Source organism: Mauremys reevesii, linkage group 23 (genome assembly GCF_016161935.1).
Source record: "Mauremys reevesii isolate NIE-2019 linkage group 23, ASM1616193v1, whole genome shotgun sequence".
NCBI classification, from domain to species: Eukaryota; Metazoa; Chordata; order Testudines; family Geoemydidae; genus Mauremys; species Mauremys reevesii.
The window spans coordinates 5010764-5032420 of NC_052645.1; the positions used below are offsets into that span (position 1 = coordinate 5010764).

Genomic DNA, 21657 nt, shown 5'->3' on the forward strand with positions numbered 1-21657 from the left:
AGCAGAGAAAGGCAGCTCAAAATGTAAAGATTTGGCTTTTTAGGTTGACACTTACTCAGAAACATCATGCCTCTTGAGTCTCTACTGTTCTAGAATCCATTCTGTCTGGATCCAGCCCAGGCCCCTAACAGCAACAGAGGGTTCCACCACTGAGTCCGCAGGACTCCAACTGAAACTCACTAACTTCCCACTGGACTATAGCTAGTTCCCCCTGGGCTACCTCCTACCATATCTTTTGGAGCTGTAGTTGAGGCACTGTCAGGGTCTCTGGGCTTCTTGGCACATCAGTGCCCGGTAACTCTGAAGAGCCCCCAGTGGCGTCCAGTGGCACTTGGGCATCAGCCTGAGTCTCTGCAGCTCCGGCTTCCATGGTCAGGGGTTTCAGCTGCTTTGGGGCTGGAGCCAGCAAGGAGCATCCTTCCTCCACAAAGGTCAACACAGAATGAGCTGGGATGCTCTCTTTTATACTACTGCTGCACCTGGAGTATGCCCAGCAGGGATGTGGATGTGTGTCTTCCTCAGCCCACAGTGAGGAGTTAATCCTTCCCCATCCAGTGCGTAGTGAGTTCACGCCGTAACACTCTCCCCTTTAAGAAACTGGGGGTTCTTCCTCTCCCCCACCACACCTATCCTCAAAAAAAAAAAAAAAAATTCAGCGTTGGCATGCACCTTCCCAAGGCAATGTAGTACCTGAAAGATGTAGGGCAAGATAGCACCACATGTTCTGCAGGTTGGTGTCCTTCATGATATTTAACCAGCACAGGGACACGAGGGCAGTGACCAATCGGAATGTATTTCCTAACAGATAATATTACAGATGTCTATGGCCCACTTAACGGCCAAAGCCTCCTTCTCAATAGCTGAATAGTGGACTTACGACTTAGGTACAGCACAAGGTGTTCTTCCCTGGCAACTTCCTGCGACAATACAGCCCCAAGGCCCACTTTGAAGCGTCCGTCTGTAAAATGAAGGATTTCCAGAAATATGGATGTATCAAGACTGGTCCTCTTATCAGTTCTTTCAACATCCAAAGGGCTGTCTCACACTCAGCGGACCATTGGACACTCTGGGGTTGTGAGTTTCTAGTTAAGTCTGTCAGGGGCTGCCCAGGTCACGAAGTCAGGGACAAAACAACGATAATATCTGGTTAGGGCAAGGAATTGCTGCACCTGCTTCTTCGTTGTAAGGGTGGGCCAATCTCGCAGGGTCTGTACCTTGTTGACCAGGGGGCTGCAGTTGTCCCCCGCCCATGGTCTATCCCAAGTACATCACCTTGCTCCGTCCAAGGCTGCATTTTGAGGGGTTTGCCGTGAGTCCAGTGTCCTTAAGAGCTTGGAGCACACTGGATAGGTGATGGAGATGGTCTTCCCAACAGGTATTGTACATGATAATGTCGTCGATGTATGCAGCAGTGTACTACATATGGGGTCGTAACAGCCGGTCCATGAGCAGCTGGAAGGTGGCTGCGGCTCCAGGCAGACCAAACAGCATTGTTAAAAATTGGTACAAGCCAAAGTGTGTCGGAAAGGCCGTCTCAGGGTAAGAGTTTGGCATCGGGGGATTTCCCAATATTCCTTTGTTAGATCCAAAGTCGACAGGAACTGCTGTGAATGCTGTTACTGTGAGCTCAGCAGAAGGTGACCCCATAAAAATTGTGCCTATGCTATGTATGGGAGTGGTAATGGAAAACTCCTAGTGTGTGTAAAAATCAATGGTAAAAGCCCATTTAGGAAAAATTACAGCTTCTAACATCACTTTAGTTAAAGCAGATCTTGTCAAAGAGGAAGCTTACCGGATGAAAAAGCGAATATTATAATCCTCTGATTTCAGAGTAGCAGCCGTGTTAGTCTGTATCCGTAAAAAAACAGGAGTACTTGTGGCACCTTAAAGACTAATAAATTTATTTTAGCATGAGCTTTCGTGAGCTACAGCTCACTTCTTCGGATGCATAGAATGGAACACACAGACAGGAGATATTTATACATACAGAGAACATGAAAAGGTGGAAGTATGCATAACAACAGGAAAAGTCTAATCAATTGAGATGAGCTATCATAAGCAGGAGGAAAAAAAACTTTTTGAAGTGATAATTAAGATGGCCCATAGAAGGTGTGAGGAGAACTTAACATAGGGAAATAGATTCAATGACTTTTCCTGTTGTTATGCATACTTCCACCTTTTCATGTTCTCTGTATGTATAAATATCTCCTGTCTGTGTGTTCCATTCTATGCATCCGAAGAAGTGAGCTGTAGCTCACGAAAGCTCATGCTAAAATAAATTTGTTAGTCTTTAAGGTGCCACAAATAATCCTCTGAGTTTACTGTAAATATTCTTTAGCCAGAATCCACCTTGAATGAAATGGTACTAAACAAAGTTATAGCTGGTATATGGAAGTTACTGCCTATAGATCTTTGGATTATCATCATCCCCAAAGCTTTGTTCAGTCAAGTTAATATCATGAACCAGTCAGAGGAAAGGAAAGATCCCCAGCCTGTCTGTATTAGGGGCAATGACTTGCCTATGGAGGGTTTCTCCAAATGTTTGTCTGAGGCAGATAGCTCTTTGTCTGTGCAGAAAAGCAGTTTATATGTGAATGAAGTTTCTGAACATCTGTCTGAGTGAATCTGGAATTAGATGACGCACAGAGATAACTCACTGATCAGGAAAATGTTTCTCTAGAGCAGATTAAAGTTGATGGTCAGGTTAAACCCTACTTGAGGGAGAAAAGGGTAGATTCTTGATGGGTGATGTGGCAAGTAAAGCTTGTGAAAGTAAGCCTGAACAAGGTAAAAGTAATTTGCTTAAGGCAGCTCAATAGGATGAGCCATTATCTGTGGAGAATAGCAGTTCATCTGTTGGGAGTGGCAACTTGCCTGTTAGGAAGCTGTCCCACTTTCCAAGTATATGTCTGAAATCAGCCATGGGTGCTGGGACAAAGGAAAGGATATCTCCAATTGTTTGTCTGTTAAGAATAGCAGTGTGTCTTCTGCAAAAGTGTCTCTCTCTAGCTATCTGTGAAGCAGACAGAAGAAGCACGTCAACCTATGATGGTTGAAAATTTATCAGTTGTATAAGAATTGATTCTGGGTTTAAGTGAAACCCAGAAAGAGTCTGTTATTGCTCAGGAAAATATTCCTTTGGAGCAAGTCCTAGCTGAAGAGGGTAAGAATGGAATTTCTGTGAAAGATGGATTGTTGCTTAAAGAAGCTCCTAAGGAAAAGAATCCTCATGGTAGTTTTTGCAAGCAGTTTGCTGTAACTGAAGGGTGTGGAAGTGAATTACCGTATATACTCGTTCATAAGCTGAATATTTTGGTAAAAAAGTGACGCATCAGAGAGTGAGGGTCGGCTTATAAACGGGTCTACAACAAAATTTGATTATTTTAAACTCTGTGGAATCATTGAATTAATATCTAATACACTGTTGTTTTGTTTGCCTGCAAACGCGCCAAGTAAACAAAACGTCCTGCCAGCAGCTTACCCTGACAGGCCGGGAGCCAAAGTTTGCCGACCCATTTATTGATGTCAATACTGCAGCCTTTTAAAGTTGCAACGGCTTTGTTTAGTGGACTAGACTGGCTTGAAATGCACCACATAAGTCTCGAGACAATATGAAAATATAATGTGCACAAATCGATGGAATGTCTAATAAAAGTCAAATAGCCTGTTATCCACACAGACATGCCAATCTACAGGGCTGCTTTGAAATAAAGAATAATAATTTGACAGTGATAAAGCAGGTGACATTCCTAGATTTTGTAGGACTTTATATATAATAATCTATTTTCATACTAGTATTTAAAATGAATGGTGAAATCCAAAGAAAAAGGTCTTATTATGCAGCATTCAAACTTAAATTTGTTGAATATGCGGAAGCAAACAATAATTGCACTGCTGTTCGTAGATTCTATATCAATGAGAAGTAAGAGAATGGCAAAAAAATAAACAACACTAAAAGACATGCCAAGAAGCAAGAAAAAATGTCCTACGAGGTGCACTTCATTTCCTGAGCTAGAGAAAGATCTCAATAACTGGGTTGTTGAATGTTGACAAAATGGGTACATTGTCACTAGAACTGGAATTTGTGCTCTGCAAATGTCAAAAGATGACAAATACAGGTCAGTAAAGCCGTCAATGTTTGTCGCATCAGCGGGTTGGTGTACTCGCTTCATGAACTGTCATGGTCTCTGTCTTCGTCAGTGAACAAGGATACCGCAAAAGCTGCCTAGAGATCTGGAAGAAAAAAATCGAATCTTTCCAAAGGTTTATTATAAAATATCGAAAGGAATATGCATTTGAACTGTCACAAATAGGAAATATGGACGTAACACCAATGACATTCAATCTCCCAAGCAGCAGAACAGTAACCGGTGTTGGTGAAAAAACAGTTGTAATTAAAACCACTGGCCATGAAAAAAATCCATTTTACAGTGGTTTTATCATGTTTGGCAAATGGATCAAAGCTCCCTCCTGTTATTTTTAAAAGAAAAACCCTGGCCTAAAAACATGAAATTTCCTGCTGGTGTCATCGTACGTGAACACAAAAAGGGATGGATGAAAGTGGGACTGTTGAATGGCTGGAAAAACTGTGGAATAAGACAGGGTTTTGGAGCTCCACTCCAGCTCCAGGCAAAAACCTGCAGCTCCACTGCTCTGGAGCTGCTCCGTGCTCCAGCTCCAGGCTCCACTCCAAAGTCCTGGAATAAGAGACCAGGAGCACTTTTCAAGAAACCTGCTATGCTCGTTTGGGACATGTTCAGGGCACACAAGATGGATGAGGTGAAAAATGTGGCCAAAAATATGAAAGCTACTTTGGCTGCAATACCTGGAGGCTTAACTTCAGTTCTACAACCACTTGATGTCTGCCTGAACAAACCCTTTAAAGACAGGCTAAGTAAAATGTGGTCTGAATGGATGTGCTCAGGCATGGTGACGTTGACAAAAGGCAGGATCTTATGAAGCCCGAAATCAATCTGGTCACTCAGTGGATCAAGGCTGCATGGGTGTCCATTCCCTCGGAAATGGTAGAAAAATCAATTAGGAAATGCTGTATCAGCAATGCACTCGACGGGTCAGAAGATGATGCCATATTAGATGATGACACAACAGAGGCTGATGATGAGAAGGAATCTGAGTCTCAAGATAACCCTGTGACATGTACGACAATGCAAGTACAGCTGTGACTGAAGCCGAGTTTAATGAACTGTTTGGTGAATCAGAGACTGATTCAGACTTTGAAGGATTTAAAGACTTTTTAAAGTCTCATAAGAATGGCCGTACTGGGTCAGACCAAAGGTCCATCTAGCCCAGTGTCCTGTCTACCGACAGTGGCCAATACTAGGTGCCTCAGAGGGAGCGAACCTAACAGGCAATGATCAAGTGATCTCTCTCCTGCCATCCATCTCCACCCTCTGACAAACAGAGGCTAGGGACACCATTCCTTACCCCTCCTGGCTAATAGCCATTAACGGACTTAACCTCCATGAATTTATCCAGTTCTCTTTTAAACGCTGTTTAAACGCAGCTCCCATTGGATGGGAACAGCAAACCACAGACACTGGAAGCTGAGGGGCTCCATACCTGCAGATGCTCCAAGTAAACAAAATGTCCTGACCTGCCAGCGGCTTACCCTGATGGGCTGGGAGCCAAAGTTTGCCAACCCCTGAAATATAGGGTCAGCTTATGAAAGGGTCATACAGTTTTTGCTATTTTTACCTAACCCTCTTGGGGGGGGTCGGCTTATAAACTAACAGGCTAATGAACAAGTATATACAGTAATAGATGTAGATCAGGATGAATTTCTGTCCATAGTAGGCAACAGTTTATTTGTTGAGAGATTTGATTCAGTTCTTAAGAGCCAGAATTTTTCTGTCGAAAATGGATCCACTTTTCTTTAGAAAGACCCAGTGTGAACAATTTAGAGAAGGTGTCAGATGGAATGAAAACTGTCAGGGAATTTTAACAGCCCTATGATGACCAAGTGGCTGTGCTTGACCAGCTTGCTGGCGAGACAATGTTGTTGGAACATGAATGTCTCCATACTGATTCTTTGAGTAACCAGTCTGCCTCAGGTTCAGAGGGAAGACTGGGTAGCTGAATCTGCAGAGCAGGACAGCCGTGCAGTTAATCTCTCAAGAATACAGGGGATGGTAGGCAAACTCATCTCTAGACACTTTGGATATGTCTTGTAATCTCTTAATGGACTTGCATCTAATTCCATGTGGAAGCAGAAGTTGGTAATGGAAGAACAAAAGAATTTTAAGTCTAACATGCTAATGAAAATGGATGGCATCTCTTTAAGACAGAGTCCAGCCTTGGAATTGTTTTCAGATTTTTACCATTACCTAGTAAACAAGCCAATGTCTGTGTTGATGCAAATTACCTGGATGATGGGGGGAGAAAGATTGGCCCATTGCTGTTAGCAGGGAGGACACACCTATCCAGCCAATGGATTTTGTTAAGGAAGAAAGCTCAGAATTTGACCCTCTAGGACAGGGAAGAAAAGAAAAACTTTATCCTGCTAATGGGTTAACCCTAAAATGCCAAAAACCTCAATGGTATTAAGCCAAAGGCGTGGCATGACAAAAATGCTTGTAAATGTACACTTGATAGATTTTATGTTAATATTAATGCTAATTTTAACTCATGACTAATTTGTTGCTGATACCAAAAACTGTAAAAATGTACAATGTGCATGATCTTTAAAAAAAAACCTTGAACACGTTAAGAGTGATACATATGAACACACTATGTTAAAAGGTCTTGTGATACTGATATTTCAAAGTTAATGCTTGTAACCAGTTTTGGAACTTTTCACAGCAGAGAAGGCATTACCCACCTAATGTACATTGTGAAAAGGGAAACTGAGACAAACCACCACATTGCTTTCATGGCTAAATGTGAAGATACCTACACTACAGAGAACATTAATATCTACATTGACAATGTTAATTGGATTCCAAACACTTGCCGAAGTTTCTATGGATAAATTAGCTATTTTCATTTTCTCTTGGCAAGATCACGACACACAGGAATTATGCTGCAAGAACAGATCCAATCCACTATTGGTCTAACCAAGTTTTACCTTGGGATCATAAAGAAATTCAATATTGTTACTTCCAAAATAAACCTTACAAAGAAGAAGCCTGTTTTAATCAAACATGATTTTGATGAACCATTTCTGTTACACACTCATACTTCTAATATTGAATTAGAAGCTGTAGTAATACAGAACCAAGAATGGGAAGTTCCTATGATGTATTCAGCAGTATACGTCATAGGAACCCCTTCCTGCATCAGTTTTCTGTTGGGGGTGTGACATTATCTGATTAAAATATGACCACGTAGACCATGGTTGCTACCGCTTTTATATAATTGCAACAAATCTGGTACAAAGCATGTCAAGTAAGGTGTCTATGGAAAGGTTAGAATTTGCTGAATATGATTATGCTATTTGTATGGATGTATCATTTTTGTGTCTGAAGTTGTGAATATTAACTATGTACCTGTATTTCAAATGTTTGCTCATGTGGTAGCACCCATAAGGTATTTAGCCAGCACATTGTGAAGGAACTCTTCAAGCTGAATGGCCCATCAAAGAACACAACTCACAATGGACCATAGGAGACAGCTATCTACACTTAATGGACTTTCCTGTAAACGTTCTATCTAGGATATGGGTGATGATTTCTATTCTGAGATGGTTGAGTTCAGGATCCTGACAAAAGGAAGAAAGGAGAGCAGCAGAATACGGACCTTGGACTTCAGAAAAGTACACTGACTCTCTCCGGGAAATGATAGGCAGGATCCACTGGGAGGCTAATATGAGGGGGAAAGAAGTCCAGGAGAGCTGGCTTTATTTTAAAGAGCCTTATTGAGGGCACAGGAACAAACCATCCTGATGTACAGAAAGAATAGCAAATATGGCTAGTGATCACCTTGGCTTAACAGAGAAATCTTCGGTGAGCTTAAACACAAAAAGGAAGCTTACAAGAAGTGGAAACTTGGACAGATGACTAGGAAGGCGTATAAAAATATTGCTCAAGCATAAAGGAGTGTAATCAGGAAGGCCAAAGCACAACTGTAGTTGCAGCTAGCAAAAGATGTGAGGAGTAACAAGAAGGGTTTCTATAGGTATGTTAGCAACAAGTAGGTGGCCAGGGAAAGTGTGGGCCCCTTACTGAATGGAGGAGGCAACCTAGTGACAGAGGATGTGGGAAAAGCTGATGTACTCAATGCTTTTTTCCTCCTGTCTTCATGAACAAGGTCAGCTCCCAGACTACTGTACTGGGGCAGCACAGTATGGGGAGGAAGTGACCAGCCCTCTGTGGAGAAAAGTGGTTCAGGACTATTTAGAAAAGCTGGACGAGCACAAGTCCATGGGGCTGGATGCACTACATCCGAGGGTGATAAAGGAGTTGGCAGATGTGATTGTAGAGCCATTGGCCATTATCTTTGAGGTCCTGGATGACTGGAAAAAAGCTAATGTAGTGCCCATCTTTAAAAAAGGGAAGGAGGAGGATCTGGGGAACTACAGGCCAGTCAGCCTCACCTCAGTCCCTGGAAAAATCATGGAGCAGGTCCTCAAGGAATCAATTTTGAAGTACTTAGAGGAGAGGAAAGTGACCAGGAACAGTCAGCTTGGATTCACCAAGGGCAAGTCATGCCTGACTAACATAATTGCCTTCTATGACAAGATAACTCGGTCTGTGGATGAGGGGAAAGCAGTGGACGTGTTATTCCTTGACTTTAGCAAAGGTTTTGATACGGTCTGCCACAGTATTCTTGCTAGCAACTTAAAGAAGTATGGGCTGGATGAATGAACTTTAAGGTGGACAGAAAGCTGGCTAGATCATCGGGTAGTAATCAATGGCTCCATGTCTAGTTGGCAGCCAGTATCAAGTGGAGTGCCCCAAGGGTTGGTCCTGGGGCTGGTCTTGTTCAGTATCTTCATTAGTGATCTGGAGGACGGTGTGGATTGCACCCTTAGCAAGTTTGCAGATGACACTAAACTGGGAGGAGTGATAGATATGCTGGAGGGTAGGCATGTAGTACAGGGTACAGAGGGACCTAGACACATTAGAGGACTGAGACAAAAGAAATCTGATGAGGTTCAACAAGGACAAGTGTAGAGTCCTGCACTTAGAATGGAAAAATTCCATGCACTGCTATATGCTGGGGACCGACTGGCTAAGAGGCAGTTCTGCACAAAAGGACCTGGGGATTACAATGGATGAGAAGCTGGATGAGAGTCAACAGTGTGCCCTTGTTGCCAAGAAGGCTAACAGAATATTGGGCAGCATTAGTAGGAGCATTGCCAGCAGATCAAGGGAAGTGATCATTCCTCTCTATTTGGCATTAGAGAGGCCACATCTGGAATATTGAGTCCAGTTTCCCCCCTCTCCCCCACAGAAAGGATGTGGGCAAATCAGATGGAGTCCAGCGGAAGGCAACGAAAATTATTAAGGGGCTTGGGAACTGAGGGAACTGGATTTATTTAGTCTGCAGAAGAGAAGAGGTGGGGGGGGAGAAAAGGAGTTGATAGCAGCCTACAACTATCTGAAGGGGGGTTCCAAAGAGATAGATCTAGGCTGTTGTCGGTGGTGACAGATGACAGAACAAGGAGTGATGGTCTGAAGTTGCAGTGAGGGAGGTCTAGGTTGGATATTAGGAAAAACTATTTCACTAGGAGGGCGGTGAAGCACTGGCATGGGTTCCCTAGGAAGGTGGTGGAATCTCCAACCTTAGAGGTTTTTAAGGCCCAGCTTTACAAAGCCCTGGCTGGAATGATTTAATTGGGGTTGGTCCCCCTTTGAGCAGGGGGTTGGACTACATGACCTCCTGCGGTCTCTTCCAACCCTAATCTTCTATGATTCTATGACTAAGCAAAACATGCATGGACATGTGACTTGCCCATGTGACTCCAAACTTCATCTTGGTACCTGTAATTTCCCACAAACTAGAACAATGGGTTTCCCTTCATTTGGCAGAAGCTATAAAAGGCCCTGGAATCATCTCCATTTTGCCTCTTTCCTATTCTGATCTCTGGACTATGAACTTGTACTAACTGGCGCATAGAGCATTCTAACCAAGGGACTGAGGACCTTCCAAGGATTTGGAAGCAACCAGAGACTTGTCTTAAGCCAGCAGTTTATTCCATCACTTCTACAAGCCTGATCTGAGAACTTTGCATTTATTGTATGTATTTGATTCCTTTAACCAATTTTAACTCTCATCTTTCTTTCTATTTTATAAATAAACCTTTAGATATTAGCTACTAAAGAATTGGCAACAGCATGATTATTGGGTAAGATCTGAATTGTATATTGACTTGGGTATGGGGCTGGTCCTTTAGGATCAGAAGAACCCTTTTGTTTGATTAAACTGGTTTTAAATAATCACTCATCATTTAGTGTCTGGGTGTTGAATCCAGGACTGGAATACCTAAGGAGGCTGCATTTCTGACTTCTCGTTAGCCAGGGTGGTGAGACAGAAGTTTAGTTTTGTTGCTGGTTTAGTATGTCTCATGGAAGAATAACCAGCAGTTATGGAGTATGTCTGCCCTTTTTCCCAGCAGCCTGTCGTGAATTTGGTATTCTGTTGTGACCCACGGAGGCATGGTGACAGTGGGAGAAAACCTTCATGAGTCCTGCCACGATCTTAGGGGCGGTGGATCACAAGGGGACAGCTTTGGAATACTTGCATAGTCCCTGATAACCAGGATGTTATGATGGTCAGTCGTGCTCTTCTCAAGGGGGGGCCTACTAAATCTAGCCCTATATGCTCGAAGGGCATCCCAACCACAGGCAGTAGAACAAAGAGCTTTTGGCACTCCCTTCAGCCCAGTACCCTGACATTCTGGGCATGAGTCGTAGTAATCTCATACCTTCCCCGATGGATGCTTGGCCAGAAGAACCTCCTTGTCACCCTCTGGAGAGATTTTTCCCTCCCCAGGTGTCTGGCCCAGGGCACCAAATGGGCTAGATACAAGAGGCGTAACCTCCAGAGAACCAACAGCTGTCGGAGCAGTTTATGAGTCTGGGGATGTTCTACCACACAATAGAGAAGGTCCTGCCATACCCTGAAGTGGGGTCCCTGCGGTGCCCGGAGGGTATCTTCCTCTTCCTGGCCCCTAACTATGGCCTGCTCCAAGGGTTGGATCCTCAGCTTGGGTGTCATCCACAGTTGTACCTGCCTGAGGAGGTGATACAGTCATCGTTTCCCCATTGGGGGAAGGCCCTTCCCTGGGTTGTCACCCTGGTCGTAACCGAGGAGACCCCTCAGTGTTCTTTCACCAATTTCCCCTGTTGGCAAGTAACAGGCGCAGTCCTATAAAAAGTCCCAGAACCACAGTCAGTCTCATCCCAGGATAACTGGATAGGCCAGTTCAGGGGTTAGGCCGACCTGCAGGGCCGCATGATGGTGAGAGATTTCCAAGGCCACCCTGGTAGTGAGGTAAAAGTTCACATCTTCATGGACGCACTGTAGGTGTAGTCAGAATCCATTTGGATCAGGAGCTGGGATCAGCTCCCTACAGACGAGGGTCTGACTACACCAGGAGTCCAACAAAGCCACTGTGGGTGTCCCATTTACATGGACAGGAACCCTGGCCTTCCCTGGGGCCTTCTTCCCGGCCCATGGGCTGGCTACACATACCTGTCCATAGTTACAATCCATACAGGAGCAATCCCTTCGGAAATGCTCCTCTTGGCCACACACAACTGCCTGGGGATTCGCCGGCCAACAAGTCCACTTTCGCCATGCTGGTCTATGCCTTATTCACAGGGCAGTAAGACCAATTAGCAAGTCGATGGGCCGCCACCTCGGGGGGAGGGGAGCGGCAGCCAGGGTAGGGGGACTTGGGTCCACCTGCTCCACCACTTAGGCCCAGGGCCCTAAGAGTGGCAAAGAGTTCTGCCACTAAGCAACTGGTGTGGCTGGCCTGGGGGTTGCTCCAGCCACAAATGGATGCGGGGCTGCCCAAGCAGTTAGCTCAGGGGCCACCCAAGCAGCTGGCCAGTGTGGCTGTCCCCAGGGCCACCTGAGCAGCTGGCCCAGGAGCCAGCCGCTTGGGCAACCTTGATGTCAGCCACCACAGAAGTTATGAAGGTCACAGAAAGGGTGGGAAGACTCCTCTATGGATGATGGAATCGGCAACTTCCACGACCTCTGTAACAAACATGGAGCCCTAAGCATGATCAAAGAAAATATTCTTATTCATGTTATTTATGTAGCTGTATCTAATCTTAGGGAATTTTAAAAAAAAACTCCCACTGACCCTATCACTGGTTCAGATGCTGAACCAGCAGTAGCCCTAATGTAAATGACGACTGGATGATTTAGTTGGGGATTGGTCCTGCTTTGAGCAGGGGGTTGGACTAGATGACCTCCTGAGGTCCCTTCCAACCCTGAGATTCTATGATTCTAAAACAATGCTACTGGAGACTCATCTGCAGTTTTTACTACTGCGATGAAAGTCAACACTGGTGCAGTTTCAAACACAAGGGCTGGTAGCATAGGTTCGCATACTAAAGTGAACTACACTTGCACAGTTCCAAGGGTTTCCAATCTGCTTTCATATTTTCATCCACTAGAGATATAGCACAGGTATCACTGAATTACAGTGTAGATTGCATTCTTACAAGGCACAGCTAACACGTCCCTGACTCCAGCACTGAAAGTGGTGGATTTGGACAAACTTTGAGGATAAAGTCTTTGAAACACTTCAAGCCAGTATTACAAGATGACCCACCTGGAGCCTCTAGGAGGGTTTTCAGGTGCTCCTGGATAGCCAATGAATTCATGTTACCATTTAATTGTATTATCTATTGATGTGGCACACTCATGTTATTACATACATAATCAATGAGCGATGACTAGATTTAAGTTGTAGGTATAGGTACAGATATGAGTAGACAGGATTGACCAGCATGTAGAAGTAAAACAAAGCTGTAATACAAGGGCCTACAGGCTAACTAAGGCCCGTAAGATTTCAGCTTAGTCACACTGGTCCTCAGGCTTAAGGAGGCCTGACCTAAGTAGGTGACCCAGGAATGACCCCGTGCCAGTGAAATTACAAGATTACAGTAAAGAATGTGCGCTATGGGTGATGTTCTGGGAAAATATGCCACAATGTACCAATCTAGACAGCAAGACAACCTGACTAAGTTCTGCTTACATGGAAACATGTGCATGTAGATGCTATGAGAATAAAAGGAACTAAAAAAACAACTTATGAGAAGTGGAACACCCCAAAAAACTATAGAGTACGAAAGTTCAAATAAGGAAAAGGAAGTTGGAACACTCCTGCATATGGATAAGTTGTTAGGCATGGTCATAATAGGATAAAAAGGATTCCCTGCTATGGGTAGGGTGGGAAGACTCCTCTACTGATGACCACCTGTTTAAGAGGTCGATCAGACTCGATATCTTTGGCTACGTACAAACCATTGGCTCTCTCAAGTTTTGCATACTTATGTGTGATTGTAACCCTAATCAGTAAAACTATTAATACAGACAAGACTTCTTACTTGCGACTGCACGTGATCACTATCTTTGTATGTTCCTAGAGCCTTCCAATCTAAGAGAACTGTAAAGAGTAACTTTCATCCTGTTATTCTGAAAACTGTGGCACTGCAGGACCCAGACTAACTCCCTATGGACACTGTAGTTTGACACAATGCAGAAAGGCTAAACTAGAGACAGCCCTGATGACCTACAACAAAGTGGTAAAGCAGCAATAGTAATGTTGAGATAATGATGCCCTAGCCCACCCTATACATATCATGACCCACTGATCCGGAAGCCTGGCCAGCTAAGGTCCAATAACACACTGCACCAACAAAACACAAGAACAAGCAATTTAAAAAATTGTTTAATAGTAAATGATTGGGAAAGTAAGAGCATCAGTAGTGGCATCAAGGCAAAGCCATAGGCCAGTCGTCAAGATCTGGAGTGAAAGGAAAGTTGGAAAGGAAATGGGCAGAGAACTACTTCAAAGGTCCAACTGGAGAGCATGGGGAGTCTTCAGCCTATCTCATACAGGAGCACAAGAGTAGGATGCCTGCAAAAGAAAACTATGTGCACATGTCTAGTGTTGGACAGGTTAGTAATCTTACAATCTTACTTATCATTCTATACTGAAAAGGAGTCTCAAGAAGATGTTCCCTTTTTCAATCAGGGGGCTCCATGAAGTTCATGAAATGTTATTCTGAATCATTTCTCTATCCATCTGCTGCTTTCCAAATACACTTTTAGACAACATCATCATATTCTTAATGGTTTCCAACAGGTGTAGGGATTAATTTTTAGAGGTACACAGCTCTCAAAGGTTACATTCAGCATCTTATTAAAAAAATCAGACCAGTTACTTCAAAAGAAATTTAGTGCTTTACCTCAGGCACTAACATTTGTAAATTGTGGTCTAAGTTTCCAGGCCCGATCACAAAACAAAAAACAAAAGAAATCCCACACACATTGTGCCTTGATGCAGGAGTTTTCATTAGTCTGCAAAGAAGGCGCAAAACATTGGAGCCCACTTTCTTTTCAACATACATTAACTAAGGCCACTACACACACTACTCTACACACTTCAGTACAACTACATTACTCACAGGTGTGAGAAATCCACACCCATGAGCAACTTAGTTATACCGACCTTAACGCCCCCCCCCCCCCCGCCCACACACACAGACAGCAGTATACCAGCAGGAGACATAGCTACCACCTCTCATTGAGGTGGAGTTAAGCTGACAGGAGAACTCTTCCCCCATCAGCTTCTTAGAGCATCTTCAGAAGAAGCGATGCAGATGTGCAGCTGCGCCAATGCAATTTTGTAGTGCAGACCTACCCTGAGACTTGAATGTTAATGCTCATGCAATTTCACTACCGATAGTACTAGCGGAAGAACAAAAAAAAAGGGAGATGGAATATGTAGCCCCATGAGCTTCACCTCTTCCCCCCAGCAACACATAAAAACGCAGTTTTACTTCTTGATAGACGTTGCCAGCCCAACACAACATTTAAAATAAAAGCATTTCTACAGCAACTTAGTACAACATAGGTATTCCCATCTACTACTTTTTAGTGTGTTTTCTCTTAATTCTATGCCAAATGTCTGAGACTTTCACCATTTTCATCCTTTCAAATAATTTGTTTTCTGGGCTTCTCTCGCCACCCACGTGTTCAGCGTTTGCCGCTACCAACACCCAGCCCCCCCCGGAGCTCAGGGTGGGATCCTGCCCACCCTGTAGACACAGGCCTGGCGCGCGGTGGGATTTCACAGCCCGACACCAGCAGGGGACCAGGCCAGACAGACAGGCTGCTCCGAACGGGGCAGAGAACCTCATCCCGGCCTTTCGCTAGCTGGAGCCCGGACAGAAGGGGCAGGGCTGGGCGGTCCTGATCCAGCTCCCGACCACTCCTCTGCTCGGAGACCGGTGCCCGAGCCCAGCCCGCCCCCCTACGCAGGCCGGGGAGGAATGGCCCCAGCGCAGCCCGCCTGGGCCGGCACCTACTTTGGCCCGCTTGCGGCGGCTGGTCCTTCGGCCCTCGGGTGTCTCGGCTATGCCCGTAGTCTCGGGGCCGGGGGCGACGATAGCGCCGGCGGTCGGCGGTTCGGACAGGCCTCCCGGGGGAGAGGCCCGAGACGGTTCCTTCTTACGTGGAGTCCGCTCCGGGCCCCCGGCGCCCGAACCGCCCTCCGAACTCGGAAGGCCGGGCGGCGGCACCGGCACCTCCGGCCCGCTCTCCCCGCCACCCTCGGCCGCCTTCTTGCCACCCGACAGCATCGCCTCCAGCCCGCTCCGCGCCGCCTGCAGCGAGCTGGACAAAGGGGCCAGCGAGCAAGCGCCACAGCCCCGCCCCAGCGTCACGACGTGCCCTCGCCGCGTCCGCCGGAACGGCCCCGCCCCAGCGTCACGACGTGCCCTCGCCGCGTCCGCCGGAATAGCCCCGCCCGCGGGAATAGCCCCGCCCCAGCGTCACGACGTGCCCTCGTCGCGTCCGCGGGAATAGCCCCGCCCCTGGCGTCACGACGTGCCCTCGCCGCGTCCGCCGGAATAGCCCCGCCCGCGGGAATAGCCCCGCCCCAGCGTCACGACGTGCCCTCGTCGCGTCCGCGGGAATAGCCCCGCCCCTGGCGTCACGACGTGCCCTCGCCGCGTCCGCCGGAATAGCCCCGCCCCTGGCGTCACGACGTGCCCTCGCCGCGTCCGCCGGAATAGCCCCGCCCCAGCGTCACGACGTGCCCTCGCCGCGTCCGCCGGAATAGCCCCGCCCGCGGGAATACCCCCGCCTCAGCGTCACGACGTGCCCTCGCCGCGTCCGCCGGAATAGCCCCGCCCCAGCGTCACGACGTGCCCTCGCCGCTTCCGCGGGAATGGCCGCGGCCCCGGCATCACTGGGCTCGCTTCTGGCGCCTGCGGCCGCGTGCGAGGCAGGAGCTGAGCCGGGCGGGTCCATGGGCCGCTGAATGACACAGAGTCCCGCTTTGCCATCGCTGGCTGCTTTCCCAGCCAGGAGTGTGCAAGTTCCAGGGGACCCCCCCACCCCTGCGATCCTGGTGAGTTTGCACACCTGCAAACTTCGCAAGCAAACTGTCTGGGTGGTTGTAACCACGGGATCTTCCCAACCTGCGTGCGTCGGTTACTGCACGTATAGACGCGGACAGTCTGTTGTAAAATCACAGGGTGCAAATGGACTGCAATGGTTGTCTAGTCCAGTGGTTCTCAGTCAGGGGTCCCCTTGGGGGCTGCCAAATAGGACCAGCGTTAAACTCGCTGGGGCTCAGTGAGGAAAGCCAAACCCCACAGCATAGGGCTGAAGCCCTGAGCCCTGCCACATGTAGCTGATGCAGAAGCCTGAGAAACTTAGCTTCTCTGTGCCACCAGTGGTTTGCTTGACCTGCTTGCTACCCCTTAACGCCAGCTCTGGCTTTTATATGCAGAAAATCAAATGTTATGGCACGGATGGGCTGTGGAGTTTTTATAGCATATTGAGGGCGCCTCAGAAAGAAAAAGGTTGAGAACTCCTGATCTAGTCTTAACTCCCTGCCAAGATGCAGGATTTGTTGTGTCTGAATCATCCAAGACAGATGGCTATCCAGTCTCCTTTTGAAAACCTCCAGTGAAGAAGTTTCCACAACCTCCCTAGGCAGTCTGTTCCATTGTCCTACTATTTTTACAGTTGTGGAGTTTTTCCTGAGATTTAATCTAAATCTGTGATGATGTAGTTTGTACCCATTACCTCTTGCCCTGCTCTCTGTGGCAAGTCAGAACAGCTTTTCTCCCATCTTTTTTATAGCAGCCTTTCAAGTATTTGAATACTGCTATCATGTCCCCCCTTAATCTCCTCTTTTGCAAACTAAACATATGCAGTTCCTTTAGCCTTTGCTCATATGACTTGCATTCCATACCTTTCATCATCTTTGTTGCTCTCTGCTGGATCCTTTCCAGTTTCTCTACATCCTTTCTATACAGTGAACATAAGAATGGCCATACTGGGTAAGAGCAAAGGTCCATCTAGCCCAGTATCCTGTCTTCTAACAGTGGCCAATGCCAGGTGCCCCAGAGGAAACAAACAGAACAGATAATCATTAAGTGAACCATCCCCTCTCACTCATTCCCAGCTTCTGGCAAACAGAGGCCATCCCTGTGCATCCTGGCTAATAGCCATTGATGGACATATCCTCCATGAACTTATAGGTAATAAAGGTAATAATTGGAGATATAACAATCTCCTAGAACTGGAAGGGACCTTGAAAGGTCATCTAGTCCAGCCCCCTGCCTTCACTAGCAGGACCAATTTTTGCCCCAGATCCCTAAGTGGCCACCTCCAAGGATTGAACTCACAGCCCTGGGTTTAGCAGGCCAATGCTCAAACCACTGAGCTATCCCTCCCCCCATCTAGTTCTTTTTTTCAACCTCAGAATCAGAGAATATCAGGGTTGGAAGGGACCTCAGGAGGTCATCTAGTCCAACCCCTCTGCTCAAAGCAGAACCAATCCCCAGGTAGATTTTTGCCCCAGTTCCCTAAATGGCCCCCTCAAGGATTGAGCTCACAACTCTGGGTTTAGTAGGCCAATGCTCAAACCACTGAGCTATCCCTCCTGCCTTCTTATAGTCTTGGCTTTCACAACATCCCCTGGCAAGGAGTTCCACAGGTTGACTGTGTTGCGTGCAGAAATATTTCCTTTTGTTTGTTTTAAACCTGCTGCCTATTAATTTCATTTGGTGACCCCTAGTTCTTGTGTTATGAGGAGTAAATAACACTTGTTTATTTTCTCTACACGAATCATGATTTTACAGACATCTATCATATCCCCCCTTAGTCATCTCTTTTCCAAGCTGACCAAGTGATGACCAAAATTGGACACAGTACTCCAGCTGAGGCCCAACCAGGGCTGAATAGGATGGTACTGTCACCTCCCGTGACTTGCATACTATGACTCCGTCAATGCAACCCAAAATTGCATTTGCTTTTTTTGCAACAGCATCACATTGCTAACTCATGTTAGTGTTGTGAGCCACCATAATCTCCTCTCCTCCTCTACCACATCCTTCTGCTCCCATTCTGTATGTGTGTGTGACAGGTTTTCCCAGGCTGCAACCTGAACGGTGGGACCACTGAGCATTGTGTCTCACCAACCGGGGCTGCCTCTCACCCTGTGATGCTATGACAAGCTGCAAACCTCTGATAGGTATGCAGTCACACACACATCCACAGACAGGGACACACCCAGCTGAGTTAGAATCATGGACGTTACATGAATGCTTCTCCCAGTCACTCATGAACTAAAAATTAGCAGGTGCTCCACACCCACCGGCAGCCAAACTCCCCTCTCCTCACCTCCTCCCCACCCCCCTCAGAGTGCTATGTCCCCGCTCTTCCCCCTCCCTTCCAGTGCTTCCCACCCTACCACCACCTAACAGCTGTTTGGCGGTGCTTAGGGCTTTCCAGGAGGGAGGGAGAGGAGCAGAGAAGAGGCAGGGTGGGGCGCTGCGGGGACTTGAGGGAAGAGGGTGGAATGGGGGCAGGAAGGGGCTGGGGTGGGAAAAGGCAGGGTGGGGACTTTGGGGAAGGGATGGAATGGGGGTGGGGCAAGGGCAGTGCATGGGTGGGAAGAGGCGGGGAAGGGGCGCGGGGGGGATCAGAATTATATCGTACTGCCCTAGTCAGAAGTCTGACCGATATACATTTAAAACCCAGTCCGTCCCTCTCTCAATTTGGAGAGGATGTGCATCAGTCTTTGTTCCTGAGCTGAGGTCTCCCAAGCACTTCAAGCAAAATACACTGTGTTAGGAGTGCTAGTGCCGACGTAGGATTCATGCCTGTGTTTTCACCTGAGATAGTATTTTCCTTGCCTCTTTGGTTTTTTGATACATATATGTGTGAACCAAGTGGTCCGTACTAAGGACAAAGGCACTGTGTGTGTTCATAGACTCATAGAAGAATTAGGGTTGGAAAAGACCTCAGGAGGTCATCTAGTCCAACCCCCTGCTCGAAGCAGGACCAAACCCAACTAAATCATCCCAGCCAGGGTTTGGTCAAGCCAGACCTTAAAAACCTCTAAGGATGGAGATAACACCACCTCCCTAGGGAACCCATGCCAGTGATTCACCACCCTCCTAATGAAATAGTTTTTCCTAATATCCAACCTAGACCTCCCTCACTGCAACTTGAGACCATTGCTCCTTGTTCTGTCATTTGGCACCACTAGCCTAGCTCCATCCACTTTGGAACCTCCCTTCAAGTAGTTGAAGGCGGCTATCAAATCCTCCCCCCCCCCCCCACACACCCCACTCTTCTCTTCTGCAGACTAAATAAGTCCAAGCCCCCTCAGCCTCTCCTCATAAGTCATGTGCCCCAGCCCCCTAATCATTTTTGTTGCCCGCCGCTGGACTCTCTCCAATTGGATGCAATATTCCAGATGTGGCTTCACTTGTGCCCAATAGAGGGGATAAATCACTTCCCTCGATCTGCTGGCAACACTCCTACTAATGCAGTCCAATATTCTGTTAGCCTTCTTGGCAACAAGGGCACACTGTTGACTCTCATCCAGCTTCTCATCCACTGTAATCCCCAGATCCTTTTCTACAGAACTGCCTCTTAGCCGCTCTGTCCCCAGCCTGTAGCAGTGCATGGAACTGCACTTGACCTTGTTGAACCTCATCACATTGCTTTTGTCCCAATCCTCTAATTTGTCTAGGTCACTCTGGACCCTATCCCCTACCCTCCAGTGTATCTACCTCTTCCCCCAGCTTAGTGTCATCTGCGAACTTGCTGAGAGTGCAATCCATCCCATCATCCAGATAATTAGTGAAGATGTTGAACAAAACCAGCCCCAGGACCGACCCCTGGGACACTCTGCTTGATACTCGCTGCCACTAGACATCAAGCCATTGATAAACTACACATTTAGCCCAATGATCTAGCCAGCTTTCTATCCACCTTATAGTCTGTTCATCCAATCTATACAACTTTAACTTGCTGGCAAGAATAACGTGGGAGACTTTATCAAAAGCTTTGCTAAAGTCAAGGTATATTATCAGCAAAGAGTCGTGTGGCACCTTATAGACTGACAGACGTATTGGAGCATGAGCTTTCATGAGTGAATACCCACTTTGTCAGATGCATCCAATACGTCTGTTAGTCTATAAGGTGCCACAGGACTCTTTGCTGCTTTTACAGATCCAGACTAACGCGGCTACCCCTCTGATACTTGACAAGGTATATTATATCCACCGCTTTCCATCAGTTATCCAGAGCCAATGCATGGGGGTGGTATGGGGGGGTTGTGGCCCCCTAGATTGGCCTGCTGGGGGCAGGGAGGGAAAGGGGCTCTCCCTTCTCTCCCTGCACCACCACCCCCCACTTTGGCTAAATTGGCTACTCTCCCTGGCATCCAAATGGGGAGCAGGACAGAGCCGTTTCTGCCTGAGGGAGTCTGGCTGGGAGGCAGCAGCAGCCCGCTCCATGCCTGGGCTCTGCTGTGGGAGTGGGGAGAGGGAACTCCAGCTCACTCAGACCCTGTCCCTGCAGCAGGGTCTCGGTGGGGGCAGCCTGCTGCTGCCCCTGCTGCCAGGGACGGGCCGAGTGAGAGACTCCACCCAGAGGGGGCGTCTGGAGAGTCTGGCTGCTCCCACCTGAGAGTGTCAGAGAGGGACAGAGCCTAAGATGGCGCCACTCCCACTTGGCTGTGGCCTGCTCTGGCTTGGCCAGCTGGCGGATGCTTTAAGTGTCATTTCTCCAGGCTAAACTTAGGACTCCCCGTGCTAGGTTCCCCCTGCCCATTGAACCCGACTGCTTTGCAGACACTGCCTGGCGTGAGGGTTCTTGCGAACACTTGCTGCAGTGCATTAGTCCCTGCAGAGCGTGGCAGTCTCTCACCAGGAGTCTATGGCCGTGGGACTCGCCGAGCAGAGCTCCCAGCCTGAAGCAGAGAGGCTGGAGCCCGAAGGTTCAATTATGGGCCTGCTCTTAAGGAACAGTGGGGCCATGTGAAGGGCTGGCACGCTGACAGACTCCTCCAAGGGACTGTTTGACAGCTGTAGTGTGGCCCGGACTCCAGGACAGTAACATCCCAGCTGATACTGTCCGCCATTTTGGGAAATGTTTTTGGCATCAATGGGCAGAAGTTGAGTGATTTTGGTGAAAACT

At 47.3% G+C, this 21657-nt stretch overlaps 1 protein-coding gene across 1 annotated transcript in view; it reads right to left on the bottom strand.

The window, feature by feature from the left end:
• The window catches only part of KDM1A (lysine demethylase 1A), a 160099-nt gene extending 144229 nt beyond the window's left edge, over positions 1 to 15870 (bottom strand). The window contains exon 1 of the mRNA XM_039511420.1: positions 15516 to 15870. Coding sequence (XP_039367354.1) covers positions 15516 to 15788 — 273 coding nt within the window. The 5' untranslated portion in view covers positions 15789 to 15870. The remainder of the gene's footprint in view (positions 1 to 15515) is intronic.
• Between the last annotated feature and the right edge of the window lie 5787 nt (positions 15871 to 21657).